At 43.2% G+C, this 17,609-nt stretch overlaps 1 protein-coding gene across 2 annotated transcripts in view; it reads left to right on the top strand.

The window, feature by feature from the left end:
• Positions 1–15,664, top strand: part of SCAMP1 (secretory carrier membrane protein 1) — a 53,660-nt gene extending 37,996 nt beyond the window's left edge. The window contains exons 2-9 of one of the 2 annotated variants that reach the window (XM_075270286.1): positions 608–685; positions 2,346–2,450; positions 3,507–3,618; positions 5,112–5,240; positions 7,909–8,068; positions 9,842–9,943; positions 11,473–11,590; positions 13,732–15,664. In XM_075270286.1, coding sequence (XP_075126387.1) covers positions 608–685; positions 2,346–2,450; positions 3,507–3,618; positions 5,112–5,240; positions 7,909–8,068; positions 9,842–9,943; positions 11,473–11,590; positions 13,732–13,896 — 969 coding nt within the window. In that variant the 3' untranslated portion in view covers positions 13,897–15,664. Of the gene's footprint in view, positions 1–607; positions 696–2,345; positions 2,451–3,506; positions 3,619–5,111; positions 5,241–7,908; positions 8,069–9,841; positions 9,944–11,472; positions 11,591–13,731 lie in introns of both variants that reach the window. The other variant, XM_075270294.1, reaches the window with a different exon arrangement.
• Positions 15,665–17,609: the final 1,945 nt, after the last annotated feature.

The following is a 17,609-nucleotide window of genomic DNA, read 5'->3' as shown; positions in this document are numbered from 1 at the left end:
GTGGCATGTGTCTTGAAGGAAGACTGGGAAGAGCAAAGGGATTCAGACATGACCATCCTTTATCTCCTCCACACACGACAGCTGGCCCCCATTCCTGCTGAAATCTACAAGTCAGGCTGGCATACGTCTGATTTGTATGGCTGGCAGCCATTGTTCACCGTTTATGTAGGTGTATTGGGCCGCTGCTCTTTCAGCCCATAAATGTGATCTGTCTAGCTCGTCCGTTTCAGTTGCACGCCCTATCATGGAAATGGTTTGTTGTTGCTTAGCTTTCTCCTGTGATACTGCTTATGTCGGCACGTCTTAAAATGCATCCAGATCTCCAAAAGTTCAGAAAGATCCTTTAAGGTAATCCTCTCCCATCACTCACACTAGAAATGTAGTTTATTTTACAGCAGCTGGTATTCTATAAAATCAGAATTCATGAATATGCGTTTTCTCGGTGCCATAAAAGTCTTGGCAGACGCGGTGACCGCACTGTTATTTGGAGCTACTGCTGGAGGGGAAGTTCATGTTATGGATACTTTGTGTGATGGGACATTTCATTAACCCACTATAGGCTCTCATCACTGACACCCAGTCTAACTATGTATTTTATTTTCAACAGGACCCGTCAGTCACCCAGGTGACCAGAAATGTACCCCCAGGGCTAGAAGAATATAATCCCTTCTCAGATTCCAAAACGGTAAGAATTTGTCATGCTTTGTTATTATTTGGCATTTAAAAAAAAACCTGCTAGTTTGTTCAGTTTAGAAACCCCATTTTATATTTCCTATTGTGATGTTTTTTTTAGTTTAAAGGGGTTGTCTAGGAATGGCAGTTGTGGGCGAGGAGGCCGGATAAGGTGATACAATACTCACCTGTCCTCAGTCCTCTGGTGTCTGCTGCTACGGTCCGTTCTAGCGGCTCCTGGGAGATGTATTGGTAGATGGCGCTGCATCAAATTTGAACCCTTTCCGATAGGTTTCCTCACAGATAGTAGCAGATCTATTTAGGTCACAGTTGGAGAACACTTTGTGATAAGCTTATTCTCAAGGAAGACTTCTAAGATGTAGGAGAACCCCTGAACACACCTTCAGCTTCTGAACAACATTTAGGGCAAGTTCACACGGGGCGGATTTTGACGCCGAATCCACCTCAAAATCCGCCCCCTCACAATAGAGGTCTATGTATACGACAAGCGTCCTTTTTTCCATGAGAAGTTTGTTCCCCCGCACGGGAAAAAAGAAGCGATCTGCCTTTTCTTCAGGCGGATTCTGCAGCTGATTCAGCCGCGGCGTCTGCCCTGTGACACCACCCTCCGGACTGGGCACATTCTTTTGGGCCTAATCCAGAGCGGAAAGCCGCGACGTAATGTGTTCATGTGGAGCCCCTTATAGTGTGCATAAAAAATGTAAATCCATTCAGAGATGATTTCCAATAGATGCATTACATGACTAATCCTGCATTTCCCATGAATCCAGTCCTGCCCATGTACCCTTTTAGGGCATAGGAGGGACTACCCTCTAGGAGCCAGGACCAAGATCTGCTCCTGTTGTGGTAGAACTGAACTGTACTTGTATTATAAGGGCTGCCATTTATATTAGCGGCTGCCATTTATATTAGCGGCTGCCTTGTCATACCACTGGCAGGTGAAATGTTTGGCTTGTCGCAACTTTATTCAGCAAAATCATCTATTTGACAGATTCCCAGTGTTAGGATCCTCCTTTTGATAGAGACCGTGTATGATGAGACAACTTTAACGGCAACCTACATCATTCAGCAGCTTATAGTAATAGCAGTACTTTATCCGATGGGTAGTGTATTTCCTATACAAGTAGTCATATACTTTAGAGGAGATTTTCCGGAGGGGTGTACATATAAAGTGATACTCTCCTACCCCCGGTTCTCCATCTGGGTGATGTGTTCCTTATTCCCTCCTGTTTGATCACTGGTGGAGGTGGAAGTGCAGAGGCTCCGGTGACCACTGCAGACAGTCGCTGACCTCAGCGGTCATGGGGTTGGTTTACCCCTTTGGGGTTTTGTGGAATCCAAAGCAAAGGCCATGAATTTATCCTACCCTAAGCAGATTGACTGTCACTTGCAGATGCCCTAAAGAGAAGACACGAAAGTGTTGCCTTACTCAGGTTAGTAGGACCTCCTAGACAGCCCTAGAACATGAGATATTTCTAGGCAGAAATTGGTTATTTGTTTGTGTGTTATGTTATGAGGCATAGGATCAGACCCGTGACATTACACCAAAAGATGCTGAATGTGATGTGTTTTGACTTTGGTCTCTTAGTAAATCTTATCTGCTGATTTTTCTCTTTTTTTTTTTTTTTTTTTTTTTTTTTTCTTCTCCTCAGCCTCCTCCTCCAGCAAAAGTGAAAATGCCGACCTCAGCTCCTAGCACACAGCCGGCTATAATGAAGCCAACAGAGGAACCTCCTTCTTACACACAGATTGCAAAGGTAGTATGTTGTCTAATGAGATGTCTTCAAGGAAAGTGCCAGTGCAAAAGATTTTTTTTAATAAATAACACTTAAAAGAACTCATGCTTGGAATTGCTAATGGCATGTGAGGAGCAGACGCATGGCAAGGCTTCAGGGCTTGAGATTTGTTGTCCTACTCCTGTTCTTACAGAATGCTTTGGGATATAGACTACAACCCTTCACCCTGGAAACTGTGCTTTAGACAGGTCCAACAGCCTATATATAGTAGATGTGTTTATCCTGGGCCTGACGATACTGACAGGCCCAGCCGAACATCTGATCTATAAGGGGTCCTCCAAACTCTTCTGTGATATCTGGCTATCTAAACAGCCTGATCCTCTTGTGCTCAGGGAAGGTGATATGTTTGGATGCCAGGAAGTGAATCTTCTAGAAAACTAGAATCATGTATTAGGAAATCATATTTCTGTTATTCCGTATGTCATCAGATATATATTACTAAGTAGGCAGAGCAGTGTAAAATAGCGAGTCCTCTGATCCTGAGAGTCTGACCTGTCCTATCTGATATTGATGACTTATTCTAGGAATAGACCATCCAAATCTTGAACCCAGAAAACCCTATAAGGGTGCATTCACACTACGTATACTGAAGCTTATTCTGAACGTAAAACACGTTCAGAATCAGCGGCGTATAAAGCAGCTCCATTCATTTCTATGGGAGCCGGCATACGAGCGCTCCCCATATAAATGAATGAGCTGCATCTTTCACTACGAGCAGTCCCATTGAAGTGAATGGGAAGTGCCGGTGTGTACGGCAAGCTCTGCTCATGCCGAGCCGTACACGCCGGCACTTCCCATTCACTTCAATGGGACTGCTCGCAGTGAAAGAAGCAGCCCATTCATTTCTATGGGGAGCGCTCGTATGCCGGCTCCCATAGAAATGAATAGAGCTGCTTTATACGCCGCTGATTCTGAACGTGTTTTACGTTCAGAATAAGCTTCAGTATACGTAGTGTGAATGCACCCTAAGAGTGATTTGAATTCTGGTTGATGTCATTCTTATCCATCTTTTTTAAGGAACATGCTATAGCCCAGGCTGAACTTCTGAAGCGTCAGGAAGAACTGGAAAGGAAAGCCGCAGAATTAGACCGCAGGGAACGGGAGATGCAGAGTCTGAACCAGCCAGGAGGTGAGTATGGTGTGAAACTTTAACCTGCCATGTCTGCCCATGGTACATAGTTAGGACCCGTCCTGAAGAGTCCTTCTTTGACCAGAAGTTCTTGTGCTTATGTATAGAGTGCACCTATATATTGGCATTGCTACCTATCTTGCAGCCATTCTTGTATGGTATTTAGAACACAGCTCTCACATGCTCAGTTTTCACTGTTATGTGAATAGAGCCTTTCACTACTGCCATTTTTCCATGTCTGCCCAGTTAGTAGATGTGCAAACTTGGGTTAAATTGGTATGCAAAGACTACACACTACAACGCCTGAAGCTGTCGGGACTTGCCGGCTGCTTTGAAATCTGTGTCTTACAGGGGTCCATTAAGGCCATAGTCACTCAACTAAGTCCTATGCAGAGAAACACTGTCAATCATAGTGAGATATGATGAACATTGGATCACTTCAGTAACGATGTCACAGCTTTGTCCGTTCAGTACTATAGCGCTCCGACCACTCAGGTGCTCACTGCATCGTAACGCACTATAATGTAGTGAATCTAATTTACACAGCCAACTTCAGACCAGAAAGTGCAATCTGCACTTGGACCATGTTTCCCAGATGTCTTCACATGGCCGAGTCCTGTTTACTCTTTTCTTAAAATTCTGTATTGTACTGTTCCTCTGTTTGGGGAAATGATGAGAACTGAGTGTTACCAGCAGTTGGCGCACGCACTCACACCTTTTTGATAGGAGATTAGAAACACCCAGTTGTGGATATATTTATGAATTTATAAGCACAGTAAGGGCTGTTCACATGGAGGAATTTACTGCTGGTTTTGAGGGGGATTCTGCCTCCAAATCAGCCTTACCTTCCATCCAAAATCCACCTCCCATTATTTTCAGACACACTTTTGTTTTGTTTTTTTTATAAAAGGATGAAAAGTAGTGTCCTGCTTGATCTTCATGCAAATTGTGCAGCTGATTCAGCCACGGAACCCACGGTGCAAACGGCAACATGGTGGCTCAGTGGTTAGCACTGTAGCCTTGCAGTGCTGGAGTCCTGGGTTCAAATCACGCCAAGGACAACATCTGCAAGGAGTTTGTATGTTCTCCCCGTGTATGTGTGGATTTCCTCCCATTCTACAAAGACATACTGACAGGAAAAAAGAAAAAAAAAATACATTGTGATCCCTATATGCGGCTCACAATCTACATTTAAAAAAATAAAAAATTGTGTTGTGTGAACATACAACAGAGGAACCGAAATTAACCAATTTGTGAGAAAATATGCTCCAGAATTATTATGTTAGGGGAATATAATCCATTCTAAAATCTGTCTGATCTATAAAGATAAAAGCAGCCAGAAAAAGAACGAGTCAGACACATGAGATGCCATCATGGAGCACATGATTGTAGTTTTATTTCTAGTGATGTGTTCATGATCATGTTAACCGCTTTGTAACCTTCCTGAACATCAAATAGCATCTTGTTTATTTCTGTATCTTTTGATATTACAGGAAGAAAGAACAATTGGCCACCCCTACCGGCAAATTTTCCTGTTGGTCCATGTTTTTATCAAGATTTCTCAGTGGATATTCCTGTGGAATTTCAGAAAACTGTAAAGATTATGTACTATCTATGGATGTGTAAGTGTCCTATTCACATGATACGGAAACCTGCCAGCATGGCTTTCAAACAATGGACAAGAAGTTGTAAGTGGGTTTCCGATTCATGGGTAGCTTGCAGAGCTTTGTCCTTTATTGTTATGAGTGGAATCGCCCTTGTTACTAGCAGGAGATCCGGAAATAGAGCAGTGCACGAAAGGGAGTACCTGAGGGTAGAAGACCCTTTGTGTTAGTCATTTCCAGGGCTCTGATATTTGAGCTGTAGATTATGCAGCATATAGAAATTACATTCCTGACTTAACCCCTTTAAAGGGATCCTATCATTGGATGCCTTTTTTTTTTCTTACTGACACGTAGGAATAGCTTTAAGAAAGGCTTTTCTTCTCCTACCTTTAGATGTCTTCTCCGCGCCATGGGTTTTCATCGGTATGCAAATGAGCTCTCTCGCAGCCCTGGGGGCGAGTTCCAGCCCTCAAATAGCACTGGGGGCATCCCCAATGCTGCAAGAGAACTCTCCGCCACCGCCTCCATCTTCTTCTGGAACGCCCTTTCCCTATGTCTTCTTCCATCCTGGCTTTCGATCTTCTAGGCCTCGGGCAGAGCTCACTGCGCATGCCCAGGCCACAAGAAAATGGCCACTTACAATGTGGTGTCAGGGAAATAATTGTCTCCAGCTTCAAAATGCCTGGTTTAGCAATATGTACAAGGCTTTATCAGCATTGACCACTGACAGAAGTAGAAGAATGAACTGCAAGTGGCTTAAAATACTAAGGTCAGAGGAAATAATCCATCTGTGAAAACAGCTTCAGAGACTGGGCCTTGGGTTAGAAAGTGAGCTTTGGATTATCTCCTACAAAGAAAAATCATTGATGGATAAACCTTAGATAATCAGTAACTTCTTGCCACATTATACGTTAGAAATTAATGAAATCCTCAGTGAGTTCCAAGATTTCGCTCGCACTCACACTTGCGTATTTTGGTCAGTATTTTACATCAGTGTTTGTGAGCCAAAACCAGAAGAGACATAAACCGTGGAAGAGGTGAAAATCCTTCCATGATATTTTTATTTTTAAGTATTTGGTCAGAATTATGTATCGGTAGTTAAGCCAAAAGTAAGGTGAGATACTTAAGGTCCAGGACATTTCAGTGTATGAAGGAATACAATGTGGACAGAGGAGTCTGGCAGGGCTTATTTCCCCTCTCCATGGTAAATTAAAATACTTCCTCAGAAGAATTGTTTGCATGTTATAGGGTCTTCCTAGAGCTATTTTGTGTCTGCATTTCTTTCATACATTAGAAGTCTGTCCTATGAAATTACATTTCTCAGAACACAACATAGTTACATAGTAGAGGAGGTTGGATGAAGACATCGGTCCGTCAAGTCCAACCTATAACCCTACAGTCCCCTACAGTGATCCAGGAGAAGGCAAAAAACCCCATGAGGCTTATGCCAATTGTCCCATTTCAGGGAAAAAATTCCTTCCCGACTCCAATTGGGCAGTCAGTGTAAAACCCTGGATCAACGTGTCCTTAAAATCTACAAAAGATGTTAAAGTGTAACTTTTGCTACGGTGACAGAACATTTTGGTATCACAATAAAGCTGGGATTCTGCGTTTGCAGTTCTAACTATAAGAAAAACGGAGAGATCATTAACTAATAACACAAGTCAGGAATGTGACTTTATATGGCGCATAAAGCGCTGCATAGCGAGATCAAATTCCTGACTACGCTTTTAACTAGTGATATCTCAAGTTATTTTACAGCTAATACTACAGCATATGATAGCTTAGACTCTCAGCTACTTGTGATACCAGAACCATTTTTGTAGGTTGTAAAAACAGAGGTTTGGCCATTTGAAGTGTCCGTCCCTCCCTTTGGCAAATGCTACAGCTCTACATATTACATATAGTAAATGTGTATAGATTTCCTTGGTTACAGCTCAGTTAGATGGTTGCTAAGAGGAAGGTTAGAGCCTGTTTTTTGTTAAAGGGAAGTTTAATAGGTTAATGAAGTATATTGCAAAAATGTTTGCCAATTACCCTCCAACACAATAGTAAAAAAAAAATGGGAGTTTATACTTTTGAAAATTTTTTCTATTGGAGTCCCAAAGCAAGTAAAAAATGTATGTTTAGGTCTTAGGACAGTGTGCTGCTGCCAAAGTATCACATGTTATAGCAGATGGGGGTTTAATGGGAACCTGTCGTGTCTAATGGGAACACCAAACCACCCACAGTTCCTTATGGACTTATGTTTAGTGTCCCATATAATCTACTCTCCTGCAATTAAACAAATAAATCAAATAAAACTTATCCAGTTACTGTACAGCCCAGACCTGTGTAGTCCTTTATTAATTCAGCAGGTGCACACCTTGTCTTCAGTCCACATGTGCTGGACCTTGTGTTCCTTGTTGGCTTCTGTTACGGACTGTGCAGACGGCAGGAAATCCAGGGATCCGTAATTACCTCTGCCATTGGGGCTGGCTGACTCTGGTAAAGCCGGCACCCATAGCACAACTTATGAGATCAGGGATGGGGGTGGGACGACCCCGTGAGCAGAATTAGGCCAGAAACCCTGGGTCCATCAGATAAGTTAATGTAATGTTAACTACCCAGACAACCCCCTTTCCACACTCCCTGACATTGTAGCTCCTGGAATTATATATAATAACACTGCTCCTCTTTTCCACAGTCCATACAGTCACCTTGTTTGTAAATATCTTTGGCTGCCTGGCGTGGTTCTGCGTGGACACAAGTCGAGGAGTTGACTTTGGATTGGCCATCCTGTGGTTTTTGCTTTTCACTCCATGCTCTTTTGTATGCTGGTACAGACCACTGTACGGAGCCTTTAGGTAAGGTCACGTTTTCTGCTGCTACTTAGTGTCCACATCATGTGTTTCAGCTAATATCAGTGTGAGGTATCTATCTGACCCCTAATGCATGCCATGGTCCATCACTCAGGCCTAGACAGATCAGCTGTTCTGGCAGAAGCTATAGCACTTGGTGGGGAGTGTGCACAGTCTATTTAAGCAATAGGAGCAACACTACGGCCCCATCCACTGCATAGTGGTGGCACTGGTGAACTGCATGAAGCTCCCTGTCCTGTGTGGGGTCTGGTGTTTCATGTATCACACATGCATTAGGGACCGGAAAAACCCTTTAATTAAACAGAAATCAGATTCTGCACACTTCGGCCTTTTCATCTAACTGTTTACTGTAGATACTGCCAAGATGTGTCCCCTGTGAGCTCCTCTCTATAAATCACTTGTTTCCTCTGTGTACCACTTGTGCTCAACATCAGGAGACGATTTTGCATTCTGCATACAGCATAGGGCGCACTTCCTAGAAACAGAAAATGCATTTCTTCTTGGCACTTGAACTATATACATTTTCTTGCTTAATCATCTGGCCCAAATCCATGTATATAAAACATTTAACAGATTCTGTATGTATAGCAGAATTTACTCCACAAATGAGCCTTTCATGACATGTAAATACTTGGTGGAACTCTGCCAGGCTTAAGGGTTCATCGAGTTTAGTGGCGGCCCTACACTGCACAATGGGGGACGCTACTGTACTTCATTGATTCTATAGCCGCCCCTTGTTACCCTTTATTATTCCAATAAACTACTCCTGCCAATACTTTTACCTTTTGTACAACCTACTGTCTAAATGTTCCTAAGGGCTAGTTCACACGGGCAGGTCGGGCGGGTTTTGGCACCGGGAGTGACGCGGGGAGCCGCGTCACACTCAGGTCAAAACCCACATGCCACGACCGTCGCAGTCACAGCTTCCCCCTCCGGAGTTGGCTCAAATGAATGGGCCGACACCGGAGGTTGCTTCTCCCTGCAGCTCGCTTCTTTTTTCCAATTATCGGCAACATGCCAATAGCAGAAAAAGAACGCTAGCAGTCTCCATAGACCACCATTGTATAGAAGCGGATTTTGAGGCGAAATCCGCTATCAAAATCTGCCTCCTTGCCTTCCTCCGTGTGAACTAGCTCTTATAGTGCTTGGCTGCCTATATAGAGCTTTTTGCTACATGAGTCAATGCTAAAATATTTTCATGCTGATGCCGAGCTTTGGACCCCCAGTGGTCTGTAATCTGAAGAATAGGATATCGATTTTATGCTTTCATAAATGAATAGTACAGGTCAATATATTTTCTTCACTTTTCAAGCAGTTACCTTCCACATGTTGATCTATGAAGATAGATATGGGGATAGAAAAGACACCCCGTGTAATTGCTGCTCCTACACTCTGCTATTCTGTGTGCTTTTAACACCGCTAAGTTTGTAGATGAGAGGCATCCGGTGCACAGAATGAGGTGATTAAATCTATTAACCGACAGCAGCAGCCTCTGACTTCACCGCTCCCTTCTCCATAGAGCTTTGTATGTGAGGCTGAGTATGGAGACACTTAGAATGTGAATAAGCAGTCAGATTGACGATGAGGAGCGGGAAAATAGCTGAATAAGGATATCAGTTTCCACTTTTTACAAAGTTTCTTTATATTCCCCTGTACTATTCATTTATCAAAACTTGTTTATAGTTGCAGGTCCAATTTGAAGAACAGAATATCCCCAATAATAATAATGTGATACTCACATATGTCTTGTCTTTACAGGAGTGACAGTTCCTTCAGGTTCTTTGTGTTCTTCTTTGTGTACATCTGTCAGTTTGCAGTGCACGTCTTACAGGCAGCTGGCTTTAAAGGCTGGGGGAACTGGTAAGTTAGGCACTAGTGGGTACTTATTATTGGATAGTGCCAAAATTGTCATTATATTCATTTTTCTAAAGGGAATCTATCCTAAAAATGCTGTGTAATCTGCCGGCATTGCATTGTAGAGCAGGAAGAGCTGAGCAGAAGGATATATAGATTTATGGATAACCTGTCATTTATCCATTTAGTTCTCTGCTTAGGAGTAATTGAGTCCAATGGGCGGTGCTATTATTGAGTGACAGTGCTGTATGCACAGTTGTAGAGGGGAGGCTGCAAGTCTTTGTTATGACCATGCACTGGCCTCAATTACTCCTAAGTGTAGAAAGTACAGAGAAATAAATTGATAAATGACAAATTAAATTGAATCTATTCCTTGAAACCTATATATCAATCGGCTCAGCTCCTCTTGCTTTATGACTTGGTGCCTGCAGATTATACTGAATTATTATGGCGAGAGGTTCTCTGATCTGCAGCATGGACCAACGATAGTCTGTGCTGCTGACTGCACTAAACTAGGACAATTCCTCCTCTACTTCTTTGGTTACCGTCTTCTGCTCAGCAGCCGGCGCTCTAGTCCCTCTCTGAACTGAAAACTGCAGCTTGGTACATTTTCTGATATAATGCTGCCAGTAGCATGCACATCAGCCGGTCCATGTTGCGGCTGAGCAGCAGGATTGCACTAATAATTATTCATCTTACCAAACAGGGTTTGTTTAAAGGGATCCTATCATTGGATACGCTGACTAACACATAGGAATAGCCTTAAGAAAGGCCATTGTTTTCCTACCTTTAGATGTCTTCTCCGTGCCGCTGTTCGGTAGAAATCTAGGTTTTCTTTGTTATGCAAATGAGTTCTCTCGTAGCACTGAGGGAGGTCCCTGTCCTCAACCAGCACTGAGGGCGTCCCCACTGCAGCGAGAGAACTCTCCAGCGCCGCCTCCATCTTCTTCTGGAACGCCTCTCTGCGCGTCTTCTGGCCTTAGTTTCAATCTTCTAGGCCTCGGGCAGAGCCAACTGCTCATGCCCCACAACCACAAGAAAATGGCCGCTTACACCAGCATACTGTGTAAGTGGCCATTTTCTTGTGGCCGCGGGGCATGAGCAGTTGGCTCTGCCCGAGGCCTAGAAGATTGAAACTAAGGCCAGAAGACGCGCAGAGGCCCGATGGCAGAGCCGACTGCGCATGCCTGGAAGATCGAAACCCAGGACGGAGGAAGATGCAGGGAGAGGCGTTCCAGAAGAAGATGGAGGTGTCTCTGGAGATTTCTCCCGCAGCAATGGGGAAACCCCCATTGCTACGTGAGAGCTCATTTGCATACAGAAGAAAACCTGGATTTCTACTGAACGGCGGTGCAGAGAAGACCTCTAAAGGTAGGAGAAGAATAGCCTTTCTTAAGACTATTCCTACGTGTTAGTCAGAAAAAAGGGTATCCAATGATAGGATCTCTTTAATCTGATATACCAGGACAGTAAAGCCATTAGACTGCTAACGTCTGTGGTGGATTTAGTGTAATTGTTTTTGTTGTATTTTGCAGCGGTTGGATTTCAGCTCTGACTGCACTGAATGAGAATATACCTGTGGGGATTATGATGATTCTGATTGCCGCCCTCTTCACAGCCTCTGCCGTAGTATCACTAGCGATGTTTAAAAAGGTAAGGAAGCCAAGGCCCACGAGCTATTCATGCCACGGTGTAGTCATCTCTATCACTTTTTATTGCCTGCTCCTTGTCTCCGCTCTCCTTATATTGTAACCTAAAAAAAAATCGAGTTGTGCAATACCTTTTTTTCCTGCACTTATTCTGTATATGCTGATGCAGGTTTATACAGAATCCAAATGGTTAAACTAGCCAAACAAATGAGTTAATTTATCTACACCCATAGAAGGTATAAGGAGCAGCCTAATTGTTACCTGACCATCTGCCAATAAAGCATAAAGTACACTTTAAAAAAACCAAAAACCCTTTTTTTTGTACATCCATAGAGCAGGTGCAATATATTTCACAAAAGAAAACTGCCTATGTCTTTACTTCTTATCCGAGTTGTTTTTTCCCTACACTGTATATAAAGCAGATCAGTTTGAAATGGGCTCTATGGAGAGGAGAGAGGAGACAAATCCATCATTCCTTTGAAAAAGTGTCTCCATTTGAATGCTTTGATGTTTCATGAGCTGCTTCTTTCTTCCCCCTCCCCTCTCCATAGAGTTCTCTTGTACAAATTTGATCTGTGGCAGTAGGAGGCAGATAAGTGACAAAACAGGCACTTTTCTTATATAAAGTATATTATAAAGTGTGTTTTAGTCGCCCAAACTATGGATTTACGGGAAAAAGTATAGCTGAGATTTAAAGGAGAGTCTCATTGATTTTGTAGTAGGTAAACATGCTGATCCAGTCTTTTCTAGCGGTGTCTGGTATGAGCGCATTTGTATGATGGTGAAGGGTGTTAGAAGAAAGTCATTGGGCTTGAGTCTCATGTATGGCCAGTTTATAGTAAATACAAGATTAAGATATTATATACAGTATACTGTATACAGACTCCAGCTTGATGGCTCTCCCAGGGTATGTTGCTCTGCCACTAAACTATACAACCCCAAGTTAGTAGTCTGTATGGCTCAGGTTTCCAGCAAGAGAACAGGATGAGCCCTCCAGTGGGCTTACAGGTGTTCCTGTCTCCTCCTGATGTGTCATTTAAAGGGAATCTGTGTAAAACCAAGGTTTTTCATTTGGAAATTTCCTTAAAGAGATTCTACCTTTAAAACACATTTTTTTTTTCTCGTTGACTATTCTTCTACCTTTAGATGTCTTCTCCGTGCTGCCGTTCGGTAGAAATCCTGTTTTTTTTCAGTATGCAATTGAGTTCTCTTGCAGCACTGGGGGTGTCCCCAATGCTGCGAGAGAACTCTCCAGCGCCGCCTCCATCTTCTTCAAGAACGGCCTCTCCCTGCGTCTTCTTCCAGCACTGGCTTCAAACTTCTAGACTTGCACTGTTGGCTCTGCTGTCGGGCCTCAGCAGAGCCAACTGCGCATGCCTGCCTGGTGTAAGCGGCCATTTTCTTGTAGCCGCTTACACAGTTAGCTGGGGTAAACAGCCACAAGTAATTGGCCACGTACATGTGCAGTCGGCTCTGCCCGAGGCCAGACGGCAGAGCTAAGTGCGCATGCGTAAAAGTTTGACCCCAGCGCCCCTGAAGAAGATGCGGGGAGAAGCCGTTCCAGACAAAGGTGGTGATGGAGATTTCTCTCGCAACATTAGAGCCCGCCCCCAGTGCTGCGAGAGAACTCCTTTGAATACCGAAGAAAACCGGGATTTCTACCAAACGGCAGCGCGGAGAAGACATCTAAAGGTAGGAAAAAAGTCAGGAAAAAAACCCCAAAACATTTTAATGATAGGATCCCTGTAATAGTCTCTCGTAAGAAGCAACTGTGACCAGTGCTCTTTTTGTGTGTGTGTGTGTGTGTGTGTGTGTGTGTGTGTGTGTGTGTGTGTTTTGGTGATTTTTATTTTTTATTTTATGCCACCCTTATCACTTTCATGATAGAGGGTGAAGTGAAGGTTGTGGCGTTTGCAGGGGCCACCTACTATGGTCTGCCATAGTGTGTGCCTGATGTATGAGGACCATGGTGCCTTGTCAGAAAGGAGGTGCACCCTCGGCCGGCTCTGGAGATATGAAGATTATAATTGCCTGGAAAATGGAAATCTTCATAAATCTGGCCTAAAGTTTTTGTTTTGTGAATGTGTTCACAGCCTTGTTGTACTAGTTATTTTGACCCTTGCCGCTTGGTTACGTGTCTTACAGGTGCATGGACTGTACCGGACAACAGGTGCCAGTTTTGAGAAGGCCCAGCAAGAGTTTGCTACAGGCGTAATGTCTAACAAAACCGTGCAGACTGCTGCAGCCAACGCCGCCTCCACAGCCGCCAGCAGCGCTGCCCAGAATGCTTTCAAGGGTAACCAGATGTAAAGGATCCCACCGAAGGCAACCATTACCACTGTCATCTCTCTTCAGTCACGCTCTATTCCTCCAGCCGTGTTTGCAACACCCACAAAAGACTTGAAATTGCACTTGCCACTTGTCTCTGTTACATTCAGCCCATTCTGTGCCAGGAATTAAAAGAGAAAGGCTTTGCGGGCACTTTATGGGTCTGTTGGTTGTGCATGGTGAAAATAATGATGCTGTTACCGGATCTCTTGTATATTTCTGTCCCTTCCTATCCTTGAGCTCCAAATGCTCGGACCCAAATCCTGTCTAAATACTTGGGGGGGAGGGGTAACTGTAGTGTGACTATGGCGTAACTAGTTTGGAATTGTGTTGGGTTCTGAAAGCAGAAAGTATTTGCTAACACTTTAATGCTCAAAGTGCACATTTTTCCGTATTTTAGGAGACTCTTTTTGTTGGTACTTTAGTCTCTCTTGAGTATAGAACAACCTATTAATCTCAGATCTGTAGAAGTGGCCACTCGGTTGTTAGAAAAGCCGATGACCACTGTCCATACTTGCACAAGGTAAGTAGTCGGTGTCTGATTTTACGTGCAGTTTTAAGGATGAAGCACAAACGGTACTTTTAATCTGATATAGCTTCTAGAAGTGAGGCTACACCGCCGTTTTAACTCTTCATTCCTGGGGTTGTTTCTTCCCCCGCAGGATCGGTGTGGACTTAGGTTTGTCTTGGCTTGACGCAAGTCTCTGATGGCTGTCAAGGTCCGCTAGGGCTGAAGAAAGGGAAGCTGTATCAGTGTTTGTGCTGGATTTCTTCATAGCCTTTGTGTTTTTGTGTGTTTTGTGATGTCTGCTTAAACACTCCTGTTTTGCGGTTTTGTTATTTAATGCAGTGCATTGTTTTGCTTGGATTTATTTTTATTTTTTTACGTAACTTCTAGTGGAAGTCCATTATTTCCCCCTTTATACAATGCAGCAGTCTTTACCGGTAGCCAAGACTGTGTAAGTAATACATTAGCAATCTGAAGCGCCCGGGAGACTTGTTCTGTTATCATACTTTCTTTATGTTGGCACACTAAGTTGGAATTTTTTTATTTTTTTGCGTCTGAGCAATTAAGACATTTTCTGTTTTGTTGTTTTTTTTTTTATCTAAGGTTTGTATCCTGCATAAAGGAGTTTTCCGATTGATAAAAAAAAATGCTTAGGAGCTGCATGTCTGTACTTAAAGCTGGCCATAGACTTGGGGTAGCTTAAAAAAAAAAACACTCAACATAAAAATGAACGCTAAAATTCAGCAAGAAATAGGGTTCCCCTTTGTTAATGCAGAAACTGTTGCAGCCTGATGTAATCCTAACAGTGTCTTATACAGGGGGGGGATCTATTTGTACAGGGGGTCAGGCTTACCTGTCTCTTGTCCTAATACTGAGGGGATGGATTGGTTGCTGCTATAGCCAGTTATTTTGTAACTAGATACAGAGAGGAGTATGACGGCGACACGGCTGCTCTCCTAGGATACTTAAAGATTTCTTTATATGCTTCTCAGTTTTAACTGTAATATGAGACAACATGCAACCAATGAAAAGGAGGACTGGGACATTTTGATGTTGTTTGTGCATTTTTTTGTGTTTAGTGCTCTTTAAGAAGAGCATATATACTTAGCTTGTCTGCATGTGCAGACTGTTTAATGGAGAACGGGGGCATGAGCAGTGCCAGAGGTGTCCGCAAACTACATATATATATATATATATATATATATATATATATATATATATATATGTATATGTATATACATACATACATACATACATACATACATACACATACACACAGACAGGGATATCAAAATGAAACACAAAACTTCTATGGTAGCCCCTCGGGTAACAATCTACCAAGACTCCTAAATGCTGAATTACCTGCAGATCCCATCAGATTGTCCAGCTTTACCTGCAGACACGCAGTTCCCTCCTTTCACAAAGAGAAAGTATATAAGCTAGGGTTATCCTTAATCCTGAATTTTACTCGTTGTATTATTTGCATTGATATGTATAGGAGCCATGGCTATAAACCTGAGTTTGCCATGTGATCTGATAGGAATTGGATGTCATAGGTATCCTTTAGTTTGATGTTGCTAGGGGCCCTGGAACCTGTTTAGTCTTCGCTCCAGCCTTGTGTATTCTATAGGAGCGGTGCCAGAAGCAAAACAGGGGAACATGGAGATATAATTAATAGATAATTCTGGCAATGGCCATTAGAAGTGTTGAGCACTTGCTCTATAAGTAAGGGCTGCACCTTGGTATGTATGTCTTTATAGAGTCCTGTGTATGTTTAGGCACACAGGACCGAAACACTGGGTAAAGTAATGTTCTCCCTTTTATTGTACGTTGTATGTGCTGTACTGCCGGAGGAATACATTATAACATCCCATGCCATCAGTATAAAGCGTCCTGTTGCAGAGGTACGGCTCACACCCGGTGTATTCAGGATAGACCCTGTGATGATGATGAATGCATGAAGTGTTATGAAGTTACAATTTTCCCTTTAACTTTGGTGACCGCCACACAGACCTAGTCATAAGATTTTTTCCTTGGTCATTGCAAATCCATTAAACAACTATGCAAAGTATGCGTAACAATGTAGGATAACCTTTGCACTCTATAATAACTGCGGTGCAGTCGCATGCTCTTCATTATCAGCTTGAACTTCATTAGGTCTATCCCCCCCAACATAAAGTGAGCCCCACAATTCAGCCTTGAGCAACACTGGCAGTATTGACGGCATTGTGCTGTAAGTACATGTGGACAATTGGGGCAAGAGCTAAAAGTCCACCCTATACAATTGTACGCAGTGAATTTCAGGAGCTATGGCTAAAAATATTGAAGACTTAGGCCATTAATATTGTATCGATGGGGTTACACGCTCGTACAGAGAAATGGAGCAGGAAACATAGCGGGTTTCTGCAGATCATCTCCCATTCATTTCAATGGAAGGTCGGCTGCAGCGACTCCACATGTACTGCTTGGTCAGGCTGAGCATGCATGTGTATGGGAAGATCAGGTGACCTGACAACTTTCTTATGTGTATGGCCAGCCTTAGGATGCATTTGCAAGGACTGATGCTTTTATGGATCTTATTGCCATCGACACTATATATGATGGCTGTTTTGTTCTGGCAGTTCAGGCGATCTTATCCAAGGATCCAGTTCAGACTATTGATGGATATTTTGCAGCCTAAAGATGTTTGACCATGATCAAGTGTCATCGCCCCCTACAGATTGCTGCAAATGTTTTGCCTTTCTTAAAGGGGTTGTCACAGATCATAAAATGAAATGTACAATTCAGGCGAGGGCCACAAAATAAATATTCAATCCTACTTGCCTGTGCCCTCCCCTTCTTTCCCGTGCCAGGCTGGCCGCCATTACTGCCGCTCAGTTTATATACAGAATAATTGTAGTTGTGATGTCAAGTCAACAGGACCGCTCTCAGCAGTATACAGCGCAGGAACAGGGGGCAGATGGATTTTTATTTTCTAGCCCTCCTTTTTTGTGTGTGTTTAGGTTTATGATCCCAGAAACCCCTTTTAGGCTCACCCTGATATTGTCTGACCGCTCTGGATCTTTAGCCTTTTCTTTCCACAGCTGGCCATACACATTACCAAACTGGTCACATCATAGGGCGGTATTCTACTCTGTAGCCAGATACTCTCCAGATTCAGCTGCGTTGTAAATCTGGATGTGTATTG

The sequence above is a fragment of the Leptodactylus fuscus genome, chromosome 1 (genome assembly GCF_031893055.1).
Source record: "Leptodactylus fuscus isolate aLepFus1 chromosome 1, aLepFus1.hap2, whole genome shotgun sequence".
NCBI lineage: Eukaryota > Metazoa > Chordata > Amphibia > Anura > Leptodactylidae > Leptodactylus > Leptodactylus fuscus.
The sequence above is the reverse complement of the archived record's forward strand: the minus strand, read 5'-3'. Positions and strand labels throughout refer to the sequence as shown.